This window comes from Pituophis catenifer, unplaced genomic scaffold, assembly GCF_029215685.1.
Source record: "Pituophis catenifer annectens isolate HBS135680 unplaced genomic scaffold, rPitCat1.0.hap2 SCAF_16, whole genome shotgun sequence".
Classification (NCBI taxonomy): Eukaryota; Metazoa; Chordata; class Lepidosauria; order Squamata; family Colubridae; genus Pituophis; species Pituophis catenifer.
The window spans coordinates 10,510,582-10,532,184 of NW_027256896.1; the positions used below are offsets into that span (position 1 = coordinate 10,510,582).

Below are 21,603 nucleotides of genomic sequence, written 5' to 3' on the forward strand. Positions count from 1 at the left end.
GAAAGAAAAATGGAACGATATTTGGTTAGGATTTAAGATTTAAGTAACGGGTTTTTGGGATAATGGCATAGTTAAATAGAATAGTGGGAAATAACTGTGTAAAATATTAAGTTGTGTTAATTGAAAATTAAGATTTGGTAGTGATTTGTATTAATTTGTGACCGGATCAATGCTTCATTTTCGAAAAGATGTCTTTTATGTTTTAAACAAAATAAAAAACTTTTTTCAAAAAACAAAAAACACTCTGCGCGTGCGCAGAAGTGCCCCGTGCGCCTACACACTCCCAATAGCGAAGTGGTAGAGCCGGGATTTGAATCCCACTACTGCCATGGAGGCTGATCAGAATTTATAGGTCGTCCTCGACTTGCAACCGCAATGGACCCCAACACTTCTGTGGTTAAGTGGGACTTTTGTTCAGTGAGTTTTGCCCCGTTTTACGACCTTTCTCGCCAAAGTTGTTAAGCGAAACACTGCAGTTTGATAAGTTAGGTAACCCGGTTGTTAAGTGAATCTGGCTTTCCCCGTTAACTTTGCTTGTCAGAAGGTCGCAAAAGGGGATCGAACACGTGACCTCTGGGACACTGCAACCGTCATAAATGTGAGTCAGTTGCCAAGCATCTGAATTTTGATCACTGGCCATGAGGATGCTGCAAAGGTCATAACTCTGAAAAATGGTCATAAGTCACTTTTTTTTTCAGTGCCGTTGTAACTTTGAACGGTCACTAAACGAACCAGAGGGTGGTCAACTTATTTTCCAAAACGCCTGAAGGCAGGACAAGAAACAATGGATGGAAACTAAGTAAAGAGACAAGCAACCTGGGATTAAGGAGAAACTTCCTAACAGTGAGGAAGTTTTTTTTCTCTATTCTATTTTTTACTCTACTCTACTCTACTCTACTCTACTCTACTCTACTCTACTCTACTCTACTCTACTCTACTCTACTCTACTTCTATTCTATTCTATTCTATTCTATTCTATTCTATTCTATTCTATTCTATTCTATTCTATTCTATTCTATTCTACTTTACTCTACTCTACTCTTAGAGTAATCTAATCTAATCTAATCTGGTCTACCTTTATTTATTTATTTGTTTGATCGATTGACTGATTTCTGTAGCCACCCATCTCAGCAACTCTTCTGAGTGGCTGATCGTTCAAAAACATATCACAATGACTATATTGTAATGAGTGTGTTGGGTCACATTTGTTGCATTGTTCAGTACACATCTCCAGATACAACACTGCATCTTTCCCGTTTTATTTGTTTGGCCTGTTTAAGAAGCTCTCGGTTCTATTTTGCCCCATCATGCAGAATTGGAATATTTTTTTGTTTCAGAAAAAGGCTAATTATATCTCTTTCCCCGCTTCGTCTTTCTCTCCCAGTCTCCTAATCTTTGCTAACCTGTGATTTTTTTCCCTCTTCTCTCTTCTTTTTCCTGCTAATTGCTGCAGCATTATAAAAGTGTTATTATCTACAGCTGCAGACTCAAGGATGGGGTTTTTTTTTTTACTACTATAAAGTCCCTATAATTGGGGAATCCTGACAAATTGCCCAATTCTTCCAGTAAAGCCTCGGCAATCAAAATATTCTTTTAAAAGGATATTATAAATGAAAATGCTTGCAAGCTTTAAAAAGCGGGTCGGGGAGAGACTTTCTGGGTTTTTATCGCCCAGATAATTTCTCACCCGTTTATGTAATGTCGTTTCAAAGCTTTGCAGCTGTTAGCTATAGTAATCCGTACAATAATTGGCCAAGATGATCCCCCCAATTACTAAGGAAGGCATAAACCACCCTATTTGATTCATAGCTGAAGAAGTGAGATCCTGTGCATGGCATCTTTATAATCACACACTGCTGATGATTAAGCTGCCTTCTATTTATTTATTTATTTATTTATTTATTTATTTATTTATTTATTTATTTATTTATTTATTTATTTTATTTATTTATTTTGTCAAGCACGTATTAGATAACATATATAAGTATAAACATGATTATGAATACAGGAAATGGATACAAATAAATGGGGACAGTAGGATAGGGACGGAAGTCACGTTGGTGCGCTTATGCACGCCCCTTACAGGCCTCTTAGGAATGGGATGAGGTCAACAGTAGACAGTCTAAGGTTAAAGTTTTTGGGGTTTGGGGGAGAAACCACAGAGTCAGGTAGTGCATTCCAGGCATTGACCGCTCTGTTGCTGAAGTCGTATTTTCTGCAATCGAGTTTGGAGCAGTTTACCTTGAGTTTGTATCTATTGTGTGCTCATGTATTGTTGCGGTTGAAGCTGAAGTAGTCATTGACAGGTAGGACGTTGTAGCAGACGATTTTGTGTACTACACTTAGGTCAGACTGCAGATGGCGTAGTTCTAAGTTGTCCAAGCCCATAATTTCAAGCCTGGTGGCATAAGGGATTCTGTTGTGAGCAGAGGAGTGGAGGACTCTTCTCGTGAAATACCTCTGGACTCGCTCAATTGTATTAATGTTTGATATACAGTGTAGATTCCAGGCAGATGAGCTGTATTCGAGAATTGGTCTAGCAAAGGTTTTGTATGCCCTAGTTTGCAGTACAATATTACCGGAGATGAAGCTTCGTAAAATTAGGTTAACAGCTCTTAATGCCTTTTTGGCAATGCTGTTACAGTGAGCTCTGGCACTTTGATCATTTGAGATGAGTACTCCAAGGTCCTTGGCAGAGTTTAATCATCTTTTAATCATCTGATTTTTAGATGAAGTCAGACTTGACTTGGGTTTGCGTAACGAGCTAAGCTACGAATCAGGGTTTAAAAACAACATAGCTTAGATTCACAGGACTGAAGTAGAGTGTTCATGACAACACTGCTCTGATGGTTAAGTACAGAAAGTCCTTGACTTACGACCACAATTGATCCCAAAATTTCTGTCGCTAAGCGAGACTGCTAAATGAGTTTTGCCCCATTTTATGACCTTGCTTGCCAGGAGTTGTTAAGTGAATCCCTGCAGTTGTTTAAGTTATAGGAACATGGTTGCGAAGTGAATCTGGCTTCCCCATGGACTTTGCTTGTCCGAAGGTTACAAAACGGGATCACGTAACTCCGGGACTCTGTGTTCGTCATAAATGTGAGTCATCCAAATATAAATCCCGTGACCATGGGGATGCTACAACGGTCGTAAGCGTAAAAAACGGTCATAAGTCATTTTTTTCGGTGCCGTCACTTCTAACAGTCACTACCCTGTTTCCCCAAAAATAAGACCTCCTCGGATAATAAACTCAATTGGGCTTTTGAGCACATGTGCTAAAATAAGCTCTCCCTGAAAATATTTAAATGCATGTGCAGCCAGTCCCCGCCATTTCCTCTGGTTAGGGTTAGGGAGACAGAGCTGGAAATCAGGTAAGACGGCAAGAGGAGCCCCGTCTTGCTCCACGCGCCCCAAAATAATAAGACCTCCCCGAAAATAAGGCCAAGCGTTTATTTCAGGGTTCAAAGAAATATAAGACAGGGTCTTATTTTCAGGGAAACACGGTAAATGGTTGTAAATCAAGGATTAATTTAAGTCCTTTTGAAAGTTTCTATTTTTGCTTATACAAACGAGCAACACCTCAATAAAACATTGGCAATAATAATAATAAAACAAATCTATCCAACAAACATTTGCAAACTCCACCAGCGCTACAATTAGGGGAAAATAATAACCCATATTGGGAATATATAACTGTAAATTTAAGGAATGATAACGGCGGTTTAAATATGCACATTCATTATTTATGTCCAATTTATATACTTCGTTAAAGTAGCTAAAAAGAGAGCGAGAGAAAAAAAACCCTTTTGAATTTACCAAAACCTTGATTTTGTGGACTAATTGGCGAGAAGGGGAGGGGGTTTAATCTTTTGGGCCTGAATGTCTTTTAAATGAAAGTGATGTAATTTTAAGTCATTGTGTACATCGTGCACCTGATTATCGAATGAGTGCAATTTACAGCCAAATTGTGTTCATTTATATTTATGAACTTGAAGCACATTTTATGCCCATCGTTGGGACTGTTTAGGAAAAAAACTGAAAGTGTGTCGTGCGAGGCTGAAGCTTGAATTACATTTTTTTAATCTGTTGCACGACAAGTCTGATTTGTGTCTCTGTTCGCAGGTGAAGGATTTGATCAAGTTCTTGGACCCTATTGGGCTTGGTGTGATCAGCTTTGAAGACTTCTGTCGAGGGATTTCTGCAATCAGAAACGGAGGTCGGTTTCTTTTCTTTCTTTTTTTTTTTTTGTACAGGTGGATCAGAAAATACACCCACAACTTGGAAGAGGCCCTTCCTTCTTCTCCCAGATCAGGGGTCGGCAACCCGCAGCTCTGGAGCCGCATGTGGCTCTTTCATCCCACTGCTGCAGCTCCCTGTCACCAGTCGGCTCCACAATTGATAGGGCTTTTGGTTAGGACAGGTAGAGAAAAAAGGATGCTGTGCTAGGAGGAGACTCTATGGTGGGGGAAACAGGACTTCCGGTCGGCTCCAGAATTGAACGGGGGGCTTCCGGTTAGGATAGGTAGAGGAAAAAGGATGCCGTGCTAGGAGGAGACTCTATGGTGGGGGAACCGGACTTCCGGTCGGCTCCAGAATTGAACGGGGGGCTTCCGGTTAGGACCTTTGTGGCTCTTTGAGTGTTTAAGGTTGCCAACCCCTGTCCTAGATCCTCAATTGGGGGGCAATGATAACAATGATGGGATATTCTAAACCTGTTTCTTGAAAATTCATGGCTCTTTAAAACAAGACGAACAGAGAGGAAGAATCAGTTTGATAGACTGAGACCAAACGTTTTCCTATTGCACTAGGTTAGGAGTGCATTCCAGTTTTGGGGAAAATTGGCCAAGGTTTAGGGCCGTGATGGCGAATCTATGGCACGTGTGCCAGAAGTGGCACACAGAGCCATCTCTCCGGGCACGCGAACTATCGTGTGCTGCTCTTCCGGGTTCCAGCGCGCCGGCCAGCTGGTCTTCACACATGCAGGAATGCCAGAAACTGGAAAAGCAGCTGCCTCGATGCCGAAAAGGTTCACCAACACTGGTTTAGGGCAGGGGTCTGCAACCTTAAACACTCAGAGTCATTTGGATCCGTTTCCCACAGAAAAGAAAACACCGGGAGCCACAAAACCCTTCCCGTGCCTGACTATTTTTTGAGCAGCCACAAAATTAGCATATGTAGTTGAATTAAACGTTCTGTTTTCTTCTGAAATTTTTCTTTTCTTGGATTTATCCATGGTTGGCCTACCGGGGATTGAAAAGCTCAATAAATTGCATGTCGGCGGGTGTCACACATTGGTAGTGGAGACACATATTTTGAGTGACAGGGAGCCACAGCAGAGGGGTGAAAGAGCCACATGCGGCTCCAGAGCTGCAGGTTGCTGACCCCTGGTTTAGGGGGATCTTCAGGGCATTTTTTAAAAAATGAATCTTTAATCAAAGCTTGTGTAATATTAAACCATAGTCCCTGTTTTCAAAATGACCTGCTAAGCCAAGATTGGAGAAAGTTAAGTCTTGAAAGTCTTCCCATCTTTATTTAACATATACCATCCAGGGTAGTACAAATACGGTGATCCTTGACTTGCAACCACAATTTCGAGCCCAGAATTGCTGTTGCTAAATGAGACGTTCGTTAGGTGAGTTTTGCCTCTATTGTACAATCTTTCTTGTCACAGTTGGGAAGGCAAAAAATCACTGGAGTTGTTAAGTCAGTAAAAACTACAGTTAGCCACATGGTTGTTAAGTGAATCGGCCTTTTCCCGTTGACTTGGCTTTGTCAGAAGGTCGCAAAAGGGGATCACATGACCCTGGGACACTGCAACCGTCGTAAATGCACCAGTCATTTGCCAGGCATCTGAATTTCGATCACATGACCACGGGGAACGCTGCGATGGTTGTGTGAAAAACAGCTATACATAAGTCACTTTTTTCCTGTACTGTTATAACTTCAAATGGTCACTAAATGAACTGTTGTAAGTCAAGGACTACCTGTACAGCGTCGGGATTCACTTACCTTCCCTACCGGTTCACATGTGTGTGTGTGTGTGTGTGTGCTCGCGCTTCACTCTCATGCGCCCCATCTGAGCATGCACACGGCCATCTGCGCATCCGCAGTACTTGTGCATTATGTGTGGGCGGAGCCTCCCACAGTCGCCGCTACCGGTTCGCCCGATTTGGAGAGAACCGGCTGAATCCCACCACTGTATCTGCAGTAGAGGATGAACAGTGTCCTTTTCTTCTTCCATATTTTCCTGAAACATTTGGGGAGAAACTAACCTTCTGTTAGGCCCGTTAAGCGGGAATCCAGCATTTGGTGATTAGAATGAACCTCTTGATGCTTCTAGTTACGTCCTCCTGGGAGGTTAATTTCAATTCAGATGCTGGAAGCGGAGACATTTTTCATCTGGAATACCTAATTAGCCTTTGCATCTGCTGTCATCCACGGTGCTTCAGACTGAATAAATGGCTACGATCAGATGAGAATAAGTGGATGATCTACAACAGGGCAGTGTGTCAAACTCAAGGCCCGCAGGCCACATCCATGTTCTGCCCCAGCTACGGACCCCAAAGAACGCAGCACACACAAAGTCTGTACAAACCTTAGTTTACTAAATTAAATCAGTCTTTTTCAAACAAAGGCTGTTAATTAACTTTCTTAACAGCCTACAAGAATCCAAAGAATAAATAATTGTATTCTTACTAGGATTGGCAGAAAGCCCAGAAGCAATTTGCAGAGAACTAAGATCAAGACACAAAGGAGAGTGAACGAAATTGTTCCCTGCAAATTGCTTCAGTCGGCGTTCCTCCTTAAATAGGCTAAGGGAGTGGCCAATTAGCCCCAAGCCTTACTCTCAAGGAGATCTCCTCCTGAGGAACCACTCCTGCCTTTTGGCAGCTCCGTGTGCCCGTGCATCGAGAAAAGGCTCCTCCTCTTCTTCTTCACTTATGGAAGCTTCTGGAGGTTCTGAAGGCCCTGGCTGAATCCCCGCCTCTGGCACCACATCTTCTCCAGCCTCCTCATTGTCTGACTTGAGCGCCAGCTACACAGGCTCCTGGCACAGCACCACACCAGCCTCCTCGCTGTCGGAATCAGCTACTAACTGCCCAGGCCGCTGACGGGCCACAACAATTCGGCCCATGGATTGCTTCAAATCTGGCCTGTGGGGGCTGGCCTGGAAATTGCAAATAGCTATTTCCCTTGTTCAAAGCAAATTTTAAGTCCTTCAAGAACTGTTATAAAAACCCGCAAAATTCCAGGTGATCAGTTTCTAATCGTCCGCCTGCAAATTTTATTTTTAAGCTTTTCCTTTAAGCGGGGGAGCAAACATTCCGCAATGTAAATACAACACATGGCAAAGAGCAATAAACAGTATTACTATCGCTAGATAAGCCGGAAAAGCTGGATAGAGTTATAATCGCTATCTATGACATTCTAATCCCTAGTTTTAAAGCAATTCGGTTTTTTTCTTTCCACCGTTAGAAGACTTAATTAGGGACAGGTCAGCATGGGGGTGGGGGGGGTAGGCAGGGGTGAAATCCAGCAGGTTCTGACAGGTTCGTGAGAACCGGTAGCGGAAATTTTGTGTAATTCGGAGAACCGGGAAATACCACCTCTGGCTGTCCCCAGAATGGGGTGGGAATGGAGATTTTGCAATATTCTTCCCCCAGGAGTGGGGAGGGAATGGGGATTTTGCAGTATCCTTCCCCCAGGAGTGGGGAGGGAATGGGGATTTTGCAATATCCTTCCTCCAGGAGTGGGGTGGGAATGGGGAGTTTGCAATATCCTTCCCCCAGGAGTGAGGAGGGAATGGGGATTTTGCAGTATCCTTCCCAGGGGTGAAATGTAAAATTTGTTACTACTGGTTCTGTGGGCGTGGCTTGGTGGTGGTGGGTAATATGACTGAGTGGGCATGGCCAACTTTTTTTTTTTTTAACTTTTTACTTTTAAAACCATTTTTTCTACAACCTCTTCGGCCAAAGAGGTTGTAGAAAAAATGCTTTTAAAAGCCCAGCTGAGCCACACGATCATCAGAGGCTTTTTTTTTTACTTTTAAAAGCAAAGAGATTGTAAAAAAAATGCTTTTAAAAGTAAAAAAAAAAAAAAGCCTCTGATGATTACGTGGCTCAGCTGGGCAATTGGGGGGGGGCAGGGATTTTTGCTGTCGGTTCTACGAACCACCCGCCTCCATCGCTACCAGATCGGGCGATCGGGAGCATTTCACCCCTGATCCTTCCCCTGCCGTACCCACCAAGCCATGCCCACCAAGCCACACCACACCCACCAAACCATGCCCACAGAACATATGACCATTGCAGCATCCCCATGGTCACATGATCAAAATTCAGACCGTTGGCAACTGACTCATATTTATGGCGGTTCCAGTGTCCTGGGCCACTGAGCCCAGAGTTCTAACCCAAGAATGTAAGAATGATCTTACTCTCTTTGCAGCCTAGTTGACTCTGTCTTCTTTCTCCAACAGATCCAGACAGTCAGCTGTGCCCCATGGGATACACTCCTGATGTGCCGCCTCCTGCATGCGCTGATGAATTTGATGACTTCGTTGCATACGAGGTGAGCGAGAGCATATCCACCCAATGGCTTTGGGTCCCTTTTGGTGGCTTAAGTGCGTCTCAATTTGCTACTTTAGAGAATGTGAGAGAATGCAGATGATGCTTAAGAAGGGCCTTATCTCTGATAGCTTCTCAAGGATTTCTGTAGCAATAGCACTTGGAAGGAAGGAAGGAAGGAAGGAAGGAAGGAGGGAGGGAGGGAGGGAGGGAGGGAGGGAAGGAAGGAAGGAAGGAAGGAAGGAAGGAAGGAAGGAAGGAAAGAAGGAAGGAGGGAAGGAAGGAAAGAAGGAAGGAAGGAGGGAGGGAGGGAGGGAAGGAAGGAAGGAGGGAAGGAAGGAAGGAAGGAGGGAGGGAAGGAAGGAAGGAAGGAAGGAAGGAAGGAAGGAGGGAGGAAAGGAAGGAAGGAAGGAAAGAAGGAAGGAGGGAGGGAGGGGGGGAAGGAAGGAAGGAAGGAAGGAAGGAAGGAAGGAAGGAGGGAAGGAGGGAGGGAGGGAAGGAAGGAAGGAAGGAAGGAAGGAAGGAAGGAAAGAAGGAAGGAGGGAAGGAAGGAAAGAAGGAAGGAAGGAGGGAGGGAGGGAGGGAAGGAAGGAAGGAAGGAGGGAAGGAAGGAAGGAAGGAAGGAGGGAGGGAGGGAAGGAAGAAAGGAAGGAAGGAAGGAAGGAGGGAGGAAAGGAAGGAAGGAAGGAAGGAAAGAAGGAAGGAGGGAAGGAAGGAAGGAAGGAAGGAAGGAAGGAAGGAAGGAGAAAAGGAATAGCAATACCACTTAGGCTTATATACCACTTTGCAGTGCTTTTACAGCCCTCTCTAAGTGGTTTACAGAGTCAGCCTATTGCCCCCCCAACCATCTGGGTCCTCATTTTACTGACCTCGGAAGGATGGAAGGATTGAGTCAACTTTGAGTTGATTAGGAACAAACTGTTGACAGTGGGCAAAGTTAGCGTTGCAATACTGCATTCTAATTACTGCGCCACCAGGGCTCCTAATAGCAATAGCACTTAGACTTATATACTGTTTTACAGTGCTTTACAGCCTTCTCTAAGCGGTTTATAGAGTCAGCCTCTTGCCCCCAACAATCTGGGTCCTCATTTTACCGAACTCGGAAGGATGGAAGGCTGAGTCAATCTTGAGTGGGTTAGGATCAAACTGCTGGCGGTCGGCAGAATTAGCCTGCTGTCAAAAATGACCCTCATTCAGAAACGACCCGGACACCTGCAATACTGCATTTTAACCACTGGTGCCATCACGGCTCATTATTTTAGGAGGCAGTTGTCTTCCTTGGTGCAATTAAGTTCAAGAATTGCTGGGTTTTTTTTCACAGCTTAGTTTGTTCCTTCTTTTCCACTTTTGTAGCAAACATTGGCCAAGACAAAAGGCCAGAGATTGTCTTTAGGATTCAGAATAATGCATATTTTATGTATGTTTTACAATGTTTTTTTTAAATTCTTCTATATTATTTCTTTTTTTTAAAAAATGTATTGTTTGTTTTTGTTCACTTTATGTTTCTTTTAATTGTTTGTAAGATGCCCAAAGTCATATATATGAGATGGGTGATTAGAATAGAATAGAATAGAATTCTTTATTGGCCAAGTGTGATTGGACACACAAGGAATTTGTCTTTGGTGCAAATGCTCTCAGTGTACATAAAAAGAAAAGATACATTCGTCAAGAATCATAAGGTACAACACTTAATGATAGTCATAGGGTACAAATAGCAATCAGGAAACAATATCAATATAAATTATAGTTATATTGCAATATAATATAAATTTATAATTACATAAATTTGAAATGATAAATCAATAATCGATCGATTGATTGATCTGCAATTACAGATTAAACGGGGAAAAAAAATACCTGTCAAAATGCAATCCAATATTTTTGAATCACTTAAGTAGCCAAATGTATTGTATAAAGTGATTTAGGAATCAATTATTGAGAAAATTTAAGGATTAAGCAAGAAAATCAACACAGCAGCATGGAGTTTTAATGAGAATACAATTTTATGAAAATGGAGGGAAAACAGGTTTTTGCACTTTGTGTTTTGAGACAAGCTTTTGTCATATCCGAAGTGAGATTCCCCAAGCCAAAATGAGTTGCTCCTTGCCCTTGTATATCATCTGGAATGGTCAGGGATTAAACCTAAGCATAGCAGACATTCCTTCACGGAATTATAGCTTCTTTCCTAAATCCTGACCCATTCTGCCTGGAAGCAGGCAGGGTTGATAATTACTGGAAATAGTGAGCTGCAAGGCATTCACTGACATGCACAGCCCGGTACAAAAATGGCAATAAATAAATAAGTAAACTATAATATTGTAGAGAATGAAGATTTTGTCGTCTTTCTGCAACGTTTTAAGGCAAAGGCATAATTTGAATGGTCGCTGAGTTACAAGTCGTAAATTGAGGACTATTTTTCCCGCCCCTAAACCTCTTCCGTTCTGTACCCTCTGACTTTTATAACCGGTGTTCCCACCTAGGCTTCCCCAAACCACGAAGCAGAATCCTTGTCCCGACAAACCCCCCTTTTATTTAATTTACAGTGAATTCCTCTCAGGAAAGTCTTCCTTCTCCCGCAGACTTTCAAGATAGTTCACAATTACTGACCTTTATCAAACGTGGACACTGCAATACTTGGCAAGAATGCAGGAATGAACTAATTGTCTCCTGCAAACTCCACTCTGCTTTTGCTCCTCTTTTATTCTTTTATTCCCTCTGGGAAGGGTCATTCATCATCCACCTGTGGCTTTACTCCTGAGTCGACCCTTGTTCTTTAGCTGTTCCCTTCGTCTGGCAATTCTTCACATGCGCATACTGGGAACAGGCTCCAGCTGTTTGTCTGCCTCACTGATGTCTGACTCCGAAGGCAGCTGATAACTGTCAGACGGCCCTGGTCCCCTCTCTGCCTCAGACGCAGAGCCATCATCAGAACCTTCCTCAGACTCCAGGACTGGCCCATGTTCCTCCCCAATCTCCTCACTGTCTGAATCTGCTGCCAGATCTGCTGGCTGCTGGCAGGCCACAACATGTTCCTTTTTGCTCCGCTGAGAAGAACGGGATGTTTCCCTTTTATTGATTGATTATAGGCTATCAAGTTGCAGGCAGAAATGATTGTAAAGTCCTAGAGACACCAACTGTTAGGCGTGAAAGGCCCAAATAAACTGATTTATTGCTAAACAGCCTGTGCACAGGAATCTTCTCAACTTAGGTTAGCACCTACTAGAAGTCAGATGAGGGACAATGGAATTCAAGGTGTGTGTGTGTGTGTGTTTGGACTTAGCTTGCTTGTGGCTACGTAGGGATTCTAGGCTGATCCCTCTTTTAACTCCACCCCCAGATTCTGCCACCCCCTTCCCGTAAATCAACAGAAATTCTGGTCCAATTGTCATCGTAAATCGAGGACTCCACATAAGGGCAGGCTGGAAACAAAGCAGATTATTGATACTTCTTTTATAGCATCGTTATAGCATCGATTTCACAGATTCCATCTAGGCGCTATGCGATAAAACCTTCTGATCAAGCAGAAGGCCGCCCCCCCCAAGCCTCCCTCCCCTTCGCCCTCATTAAAACCAAATAAAAAATAAAACCAAAAATCAAATATAATGAAATACTTACATTCTTTGTAATGAGCCAATGCTGTGTCTGGCTAAGCATGTGAGCTACTATTGGTGAGAAAATGATGGCCCTTTCTCTTGTTTTTGTGGAAATGATTCCATGATCAATTTTTCTACCCCGCTGGTGTTTCTGCAGACTTACACAGTTGTAGGTCCATCAGATGTAGTTTTTGACTGGGATCATTTTTGTTTAGTGTTTTAAGGAAGAGGGTCTTTTAAAACTTCCTTGGGTGGGGTTCAAGCAAAGGAGATGGCTTAGATCAGGGGTGTCAAAGTCAATTTTATTGAGGGCCGCATCAGGGTTGTCTTTGATCTTGTGGGCCCAAGATGGGCATGGCCAGCTCAATGTCACTCATGTTGTAGGCCCGTGATGGCGAACCTATGGCATGCGTGCCAGAGGTGGCACACAGTGCCCTCTCTGATGGCACGCGAGCCATCTCCCCAGTTCAGTTCTGCCGTGCATGCGCCCATGCCTCCTGCCACTAGCTGGTCTCCAGGTCTCATGGGGGGGTCACATGTGCATATGCAGGGGGCGGGCGCACACGTGCTTTGGGCATTTGCTCCAGAAAAGGTTAGCCATCACAGTTCTAGGCTGCATCAACAGAGAGATAGAATCAAGATCACGTGAAGTGTTAATACCACTTTATAAGGCCTTGGTAAAGCCACACTTGGAATCCTGCATCCAGTTTTGGTCTCCACGATGTAAAAAAGATGTGGAGACTTTAGAAAGAGCGCAGAAAAGAGCAACAAAGATAATTAGGGGACTGGAGGCTAAAACATATGACGAACAGTTGCAGGAACTGGGTATGTCTATCTAGTTTAATGAAAAGAAGGACTAGGAGTGACATGATAGCAGTCTTCCAGGATCTCAGGAGCTGCCACAAAGAAGAGGGAGTGAAGCTATTCTCCAAAGCACCTGAAGGCAGGACAAGAAGCAATGGGTGGAAACTCATCAAGGATAGAAGCAACCTAGAACTAAGGAGAAATTTCCTGACACTGAGAACAATGAATCAGTGGAACAACTGGCCTCCAGAAGTCGTGAATGCTCCAACACTGGAAGTTTTTAAGAAGAGGTTGGATAACCATTTGTCTGAAGTGGTGTAGGGTTTCCTGCCCAAGTAGGGGGTTAGACTAGAAGACCTCCAAGGTCCCTTCCAACTCTGTTATTCTATTCTATTCTATTCTATTCTATTCTATTCTATTCTATTCTATTCTATTCTATTCTATTCTATTCTATTCTATTCTATTCTATTCTATTCTATTCTATTCTACTCTACTCTACTCTACTCTACTCTACTCTACTCTACTCTACTCTACTCTACTCTACTCATGTTGGAGTGCCTGTGGTGGCCTGAGCATTCTGCCAGCGAAAACGGGCTCCCGAGCTCCGTTTTTGCCTGTAATGGCCTCCTGCAACCCTCTGCCAGCGAAAATGATTCGCTAGCAGAGACACCATGGGCTGGCCCTTTACTGTTTCCAGGGCAGCCCCACAGGCCAGATCTAAGCACCCCCGCAGGGCAGATCTGGCCCCCTCGGCTTTGAGTTTGTCATCCCTGGCTTAGATCCTGTTCTGTTTAGTTTTTTTGCCCCCTTGGCTACTTCAGTTAAGACCATTGAAACTTGTTCTTTGAGAATCGAAACTCTGAAGAAAACAAGGCATCAGTAAGGATTTTTTAAAAAACTGAAATTATTAAGGAGCTAGGAAGCAATGTTGGAACAGGTTCCCCGGTGGGGGGGTGGGGGGGAATAAAACCAACACAATCTAATAGGTAGTAACTAGAGGAAAAGAAAGAAATGATTTTTGAAGAGTTAAAAAAAATAAAATCTAAATTTTCTAAGTTGGCAATGCTGCCCTCTTGTGGCTGTCCAAAGTATCTGACCTCAGTGCTCATCCAGAAACTGTGCAAGGACAGAAAATGGGAATAAATTCAGCAACAATCCAAACACAAAGTGTCAAATAAAACTGTACAATCGTCTGTCTTTATTATCTGGAAATGCCTGAACCAAGAGCTGAAAAACAAACAAACAAAAAAAACCCAAAACAAACAGCGGAGGAAATATCAGAGTTGAGTGGATGGAAGTTGTTTAAGGGAAGGTTGGATTTATTTATAATCGTTTGTGGGAAATTATACTCTTTTGAACAGGAACAAGACAGAGCCTCGGTGGCGCAGTGGTTAGAGTGCAGTACTGCAGGCTACTTCTGCTGACTGCCGGCTGCCTGCAATTTGGCAGTTCGAATCTCACTAGGCTCAAGGTTGACTCAGCCTTCCCTCCTTCCGAGGGCAGTAAAATGAGGACCCAGATCGTTGGTGGATCTGTAAACTGCTTAGAGAGTGCTGTGAAGTGGTATATAGGTATAAATGCTATTGCCCTTTCCTTCCTTCCTTCCTTCCTTCCTTCCTTCCTTCCTTCCTTCCTTCCTTCCTTCCTTCCTTCCATGATTTATGAATCATAGAAGAGTTTATGGATTACACCTGGTCAGCTGCAAAGGATTTAATTGGGGAGACAGAGTCCATAATCTGTGGATTGTGTGCCTCAAAAATTTTCGGAGATAAGAAATTTATTAATCTTTAAGTTATCCATCAGCTGTTCACTAGATATATTGGTTTGGTGAGAGAGATGCGCTCAGCATTAGTCATAATTAGTGAGAGGTGCCTCCTGCATTGTAATTCATATTTAATCCATTCGTATCACTATTAATAGATGTGAGTTACGGCAGCTAAACGAGAGCTTCCATTTATAAGAGCAGTCTGCCTGTGAGTGGCGGGTGCTGTCAACAGACCTTAGTCCTAAATTCCCAGGGAAGAACCATGCTAGTTCCTGCTGCCAGGTGGACAGAATGGTTTCTGGATGAAGGCAGCAAGATCCGGGGAGGTTTGGGATTAACTGACCAGGCATGTGTGCCTTATTTGTGGAGAGTTAATATTTACTTGATTTTCTTCAAAGACGGTTCAGGACTTTGGAACAGCTCACGAGGATAAACTTTCTCAAGAGTATGCAAAGTCCATCGCTCTGGGCATAGCTTACTCAAGGGAGGGGTGTGTGCAACTCAGAAGGGCTTGTAACTGAATCAGTCTTGCGCTGAAGCAGCCCATCACCACAGGGTGCCCCAAGACCGACCTACCTTCCTTCCTTCCTTCCTTCCTTCCTTCCTTCCTTCCTTCCTTCCTTCCTTCCTTCCTTCCTTCCCTCCCTCCCTCCTTTCTTCCTTCCTTCCTCCTTCCCTTCCTTCCTTCCTCCTTCCTTCCTTTATCCCCCTTCCTTCCTTCCTTCCCTCCCTCCTCCTTCCTTCCTCCCTTCCTCCTTCCCCCTTCCTTCCTTCTTTCCCTCTTCCTCCCTCCCTCCCTCCTTCCTCCCCCTTCCTTCCTTCCCTCTTCTTCCCTCCCTCCTCCCATTCTTCTTTCCTTCCTTCCCTCCTTCCTCCCTTCCTTCCTCCTTCCTTCCTTCCCCCTCCTTTCTTCTTTCTTCCTCCCTCCCTCCCTCCCTCCCTCCTTCCTTTCTCTCATTCCCATCTCCTCCCTTCCTTCCTCCTTCCTTCCTTCCTCCTTCCTCTCCCTCCCTCCCTCCCTCCTTCCTCCCTTCCTTCTTTCCTTTCTTCTTTCTCTCATTCCCATCTCCTTCCTCCTTCCTTCCTTCCCTCCCTCCCTCCCTTCCTCCCTCCCTTTTTCACCTGCCTGCCTGCCTGCCACCCATCTCCATCAGTGACTCTGAGCAGTTTAACAATTAAAATATTAAAAACAATTTCAAACAAAAATCAATAGAAACATCCAAAATAAATATACATAGCAGCCGAGATACCTGGCCAGTTGCAACCCAAGAAATGGGGCCCTTGGCACACTCAGTGCCCAAGGCTCAGGAACACAGCCAGATTTTAAGGCTCTGGCAAAATGCTAACAGGTTGGGGCCATTCTGGTCTCCTCCGAAGGGAGGATGTTCCATAAGATCAGGGGCCACTGCAGAAAAAGCCCATCTTCTGATCCCCACCAGCCCTTTGGCTGATGGGATCTGCACCATGCCATTCTGCTCAATCTCTACCCATCCAACTAGGTGATTCCTCCCTCCTATATATATATATATTTTAATTTGATTTATATGCCGCCCTTCTCCGAAGACTCAGGGCAGCTTACAATGTGCTCAGCAATAGCCTTCATCCTTTTGTATATTTTTACAAAGTCAGCTTATTGCCCCCATAAACTGGGTCCTCATTTCACCTACCTTAGAAAGGATGGAAGGCTGAGTCAACCTTGAGCCTTGGCGAGATTCGAACCCTGCAGTAATTGCAGGCAGCTGGTCTTAATAACTAGCTTAATAACAGGGTGCCTTAAACCCCTGTACTACCAAGGCTCTTCAAATATATCCTCCAAATTCCCCTCCCCGCCCCCCAGTAGGTGTTGAATATTGGCTCCAACAGGCTTATCTAATTTGGGATGGACCAAAACATGATCAGTTTCTCTTGGCAGAAGAAGAGCCACCTTGGAAGTCCAGCAATATTCCCATCACCAGATGTGACGGCCAATCGCTTTCACTTCTCTTTTCTCCCTATTTTCTTGCCCCTCACTGGATTTGCCTGGAAATGGAGAAGTTTCGCGAACGATGCCTGTGCTCGTCCTTTCTCTTTTTTTTTCTGTCCCAGAGGCCAAACAAAAACTCCCTTTTAATTTCAAGGGCCGAATTGTTCCCATCAAACGGCAGAGAAAGGGGGAAGTGGAAGAAGACAATGGCTACGCCACAGCTACTCAAGAACAAAAACCGTTCTTTTCGGGAGACTGGAACTTAGAACGTAGAATAACAGAATTCTCCAGCCAGCTATGCTGGAGAAATCAAGAAATCCGTAAAAAGTTAGTATTCCCAGGGAGCTTTTACAGCCCTCCTAAGGATCAGAGGAATCGTTCTGGCTCTGGGGATCCTGCAAACTATACTGCCCTGAACCTCTAGTGTATCCTAATACCTGCAGGGCAGAGGTCTTCAAACTTGGCAGCTTTAAGACTTGTGGACTTCAACTCCCAGAATTCTCCAGCCAGCATAACTGGCCAGAGCATAGCTGGCTGGAGAATTCTGGGAGTTGAAGTCCACAAGTCTTAAAGCTGCCAAATTTGAAGACCGCTGCCCTAAACCGTTCTAGATAAATGGCTGTCCAGTCTCTTCTTAAAAGCCTCCATCGTTGGAGCATCCACAACTTCTGAAGGCAAACTATATTCCACTTGATGGTGGGTTCCTCCTGGTTCGGCCCGGTTTGGCCGAACTGGTAGCGGTGACGATATGATGTCACTGAACTGGTTCTCTTTGTTCAGGAGCTGGGAAGGATACTGCAAAATCCCCATTCCCCCCCCCACTCCAAGGGAAGGATACTGCAAAATCCCCATTCCCACCCCACTCCAGGGGAAGGATACTGCAAAATCTCCATTCCCTCCCCACTCCAGGGGAAAGATACTGCAAAATCTCCATTCCCTCCCCACTCTGGGGCCAGCCAGAGGTGGCATTTGCCGGTTCTCCGAACTGCTCAAAATTTCCGCTACCAGTTCTCCAGAACCTGTCAGAACCTGCTGGATTTCACCCTTGCTTCAACCAATCACTCCCTAACTTAAAATCCTGATCAGGTCTGCCAGGATGGGCTGTACGGTTCTTAGTCCAGCCCAGGTGGCAGCTCTGTAGGAAGCCCGGTGAAGCGTCTACACTTTGAAGACGCTTAATCTGAGTTGGTTACTGGCTTGTAGGACTGCCCATCCTGCTTGGAAAAAAGGTAGGAAATCAGCCGGAAAGTTTTTTTTCCTTGAATCTGCTTAGGCAGCGTATTGTAACTTTGAAATGGATTTCCTTGTTCCAGAGCTGGAAAGGCGGAGGGATTGGGGGGGGGGAGGGAGAGAGAAGTAGACTCGACTCTCTGTTCAGCGGAGAAACAGGTTGGGTGGGAAATGCAGGTTGGACACAGCAACACAGTCCAGGTAAATCATTGGTTTGAAATAGCTGGAGAATTAACGCACCGTGGATTCTGTTGAGGTCAGGAAAAGGGCCGTGCTCCGTGAAGGAAAAATGTAAGCAAAAATAGGCAGCGCCGGACGTGGGTTGGAAAACAGGCAACTTTCGACCGGGCTGAACCAGGTTAGTGAAAGACTCCGTGGGGTTGGCGTAGAATGTCCTGAGCTTGGTGAGTTTTAGAATTTAGAATAACAGAGTTGGAAGGGACCTTGGAGGTCTTCTAGTCCAACCCCCTGCTTAGGCAGGAAACCCCACACCACTTCAGACAAATGGTTATCCAACCTCTTCTTAAAAACTTCCAGTGTTGGAGCAACCACAATTTCTAGTGGCAAGCTGTTCCACTGATTAATTGTTCTGTCAGGAAATTTCTCCTTAGTTCTAAGTTGTTTCTCTCCTTGATCAATTTCCACCCGTTGCTTCTTGTCCTGCCCTCAGCTGCTTTGGAGAATAGCTTGACTCCCTCTTCTTTGGGGCAGCCCCTGAGATACTGAGTGTGAAGTTCGGTTAGGGTTTGGGCGGCGGCTGAAGGTATCATGCCAACCCCCCCCCCCAAACGCATTAATTCAGGAATGGAGTCTATTGTGAGAATGCCCACAGTGGTTTTTGGATGAGTTAACCTGCAAGATTCATAGAAAGGATTGTTGTCCTTGATGTAAGGAGCGTGTTGTCTGAATATACCTGGGAGTCGGGGGTTGTGGGGGGCACCCTAGAGAGCTTGTATTCTCGTGCGTGCAATTTTGGGTGGGTTTCATAAGTCCCGTTATTATTATTATTATTTATTTATAAATTATTTATAAACAGTAATAACAACTTATTATTATTATTATTTCTGGATCGGGACTCCTTACGCACAGTCACTCAGGCACTCGTCACTTCCCGCCTGGACTACTGCAATGCTCTCTACATGGGGCTCCCCTTGAGGAGTACCCAGAGGCTCCAACTGGTGCAGAATGCGGCCGCGCAGGGGATTATGGGAGCCAGGGGGCGCTCCCATGTGACACCTCTCCTGCGTGAGCTGCATTGGCTTCCAGTTGTCTTCCGGGTGCGCTTCAAGGTGTTGGTTACCACCTTTAAAGCGCTCCATGGCATAGGACCTGGGTATTTGCAGGACCGCCTTCTGCCGCCGATAGCCTCCCACCGACCAGTACGCGCCCACAGAGAGGGACTCCTCAGGGTGCCGTCAGCAAGGCAATGTCGGCTGGCGACCCCAGAGGGAGGGCCTTCTCTGTGGCAGCTCCTGCCCTCTGGAACGATTTGCCCCCAGAGATACGAAGGATATCGGATCTCCGATGCCCTAAAAACTTTTCTTTTCCATCAAGCAGGGCTGGCGTGAACCCCCCCTTTTTTTAGTCTTTTTAGTTTTTTAGTTTTAAATTGTCATGGGGTTTTAAATTGAATTGTTTTAAATTGGGCCAGTTATATAATTCTTTTAACAATTTTAAATTTTGTATCTGCATGTGTTTTAGCTCTGGCTGTTCACCGCCCTGAGTCCACTAGGAGAAGGGCGGGATACAAATTGAAATAAATAAATAAATAAATAAATAAATAAATAAATAAATAAATAAATAAAATTAAGTTATTATTATTATTTCATTAAACATGAAACTCAGTCAATTGAACATTCAAAAAATGTTGTTGTTGTTGTTGTTGTTGTTGTTATTATTATTATTATTATTATTATTATTATTATTATTATTAGTTTGTTGCACAGTCAGCCAGATGTTCAGATTGGATCTTTTTTAATCCACCTATCGAGTCCTTTCCAAGGGCCTGGGATAAGGCAGGTGGGCGTTTTATATAGTATGATTATTTCATTTATTTCTATCTTGTTGTTGTTATTTTTACAAATACCTCAAGGCGGCAAACCTTCCTCCTCCTCAAGGTAGCAAACTTTCCTTCTCCTCTTTTCCCCCACAACAACAACCCTGTGGGGTAGGTTGGGCTGAGAGAGAGAGGGACTACTGGCCCCAAATCACCCAGTTGGTGTCTTCCAGGGCTAAGGAGGGACTTTGGAACTCCCTGACTCCTGGTGATTGGCTCAAAGTCAGCCAGCTGGTTTTCATAGCTAAAATTAGACTACCGTGTTTCCCCAAAAATAAGACCCTGTCTTATATTTTTTTTGAACCCTGAAATAAGTGCTTGGCCTTATTTTCGGGGAGGTCTTATTATTTTGGGGCATGTTTGATTTGATTTTATTGAACTTCTATACTGCCCTTCTCCCAAAGGACTCAAGGCGGTGTACAGCCATATTAAAACACATATAAACTCACACAAATTAAAAACAATTGAAAACGGATATATAAAATTTGGCCCAGAAAGTTTAAAACTAATAATTCCATGTGGCGGAAGGTACGCAGGTCGGGGATCATACGAACCTCTAGAGGCAGCTCATTCCAGAGGTAAGGGGTCCCCACAGAGAAGGCTCTCCCCCTGGGTGTCGCCAGTCGACATTGTTTGGCCGACGGCACCCTGAGGAGTCCCTCTCTGTGGGAGCGTATTGGCCGGTGGGAGGCTATCAGTGGCAGAAGGCGGTCTTGTATATGTGGAGCAAGACGGGTCTCCTCTTGCTGTCTTATCTGATTTCCAGCTCTGTCTCCCCAACCCTAACCAGAGGAAATGGCGGGGACTGGCTGTGCATGCATTTAAATATTTTCAGGGAGGGCTTATTTTCAGGGGAGGGCTTATTTTTGGAGAGGGCTTATTTTCAGGGAAGGGCTTATTCTCGGGGAGGGATTATTCTCGGGGGAAGGATTATTTTCAGGGGAGGGCTTATTTTCAGGGAGGGCTTATTCTCAGGGGAGGGCTTATTTTTTGGAGAGGGATTATTTTCAGGGGAGGGCTTATTCTCGGGGGGGGCTTATTCTCAGGGGAGGGCTTATTCTCAGGGGAGGGCTTATTCTCAGGGGGGCCTTATTTTTGGAGAGGGATTATTTTCAGGGAAGGGCTTATTCTCGGGGGACGGATTATTTTCAGGGGAGGGCTTGTTTTCAGGGAGGGCTTATTTTCAGGGGAGGGCTCATTTTTGGGGAAACACGGTAGAACTCACCGTCTCCTGGTGATTGGCCCAAAGTCAACCAGGTAGTTTTCATGGCTAAGGTGGGACTAGAACTCACGGTCTCCTGGCTTTTAACCTGATGCCTTCACCACTAGACCAAAGTGGCTTTGCTTGCCTTTGGGTTGTGCTGAGATGGTCGATGGGAATAAAATAACTGACCATGTTGGAGTTTCTGGGTTCATAAGTTGTAGTAAGGTGTCTTTGGGGCATTCTTTCTTCCGGAGAACTTTGGGGGTAGAGTAAGAGTAGTGGCATAGCTCTCATTGGGACCAATTTCCTTTTTCTGGTTCAGGTTTATTTCTTTTCTATAACTCTCAGAGAAGTCCGTATCTCCGTATCCTGCTTCACTCCCCTCTGCTCATTTTAAAACCAGGGATTTGTTTAGCAATCCTGC

At 44.6% G+C, this 21,603-nt stretch overlaps 1 protein-coding gene across 1 annotated transcript in view; it reads left to right on the forward strand.

Moving 5' to 3' along the window:
* The window catches only part of RAB11FIP3 (RAB11 family interacting protein 3), an 83,012-nt gene that overhangs the window by 20,214 nt on the left and 41,195 nt on the right, over positions 1 to 21,603 (forward strand). Inside the window, exons 2-3 of the mRNA XM_070955200.1 lie at positions 4,123 to 4,216; positions 8,477 to 8,568. Of these exons, the coding sequence (XP_070811301.1) occupies positions 4,123 to 4,216; positions 8,477 to 8,568 (186 nt within the window). The remainder of the gene's footprint in view (positions 1 to 4,122; positions 4,217 to 8,476; positions 8,569 to 21,603) is intronic.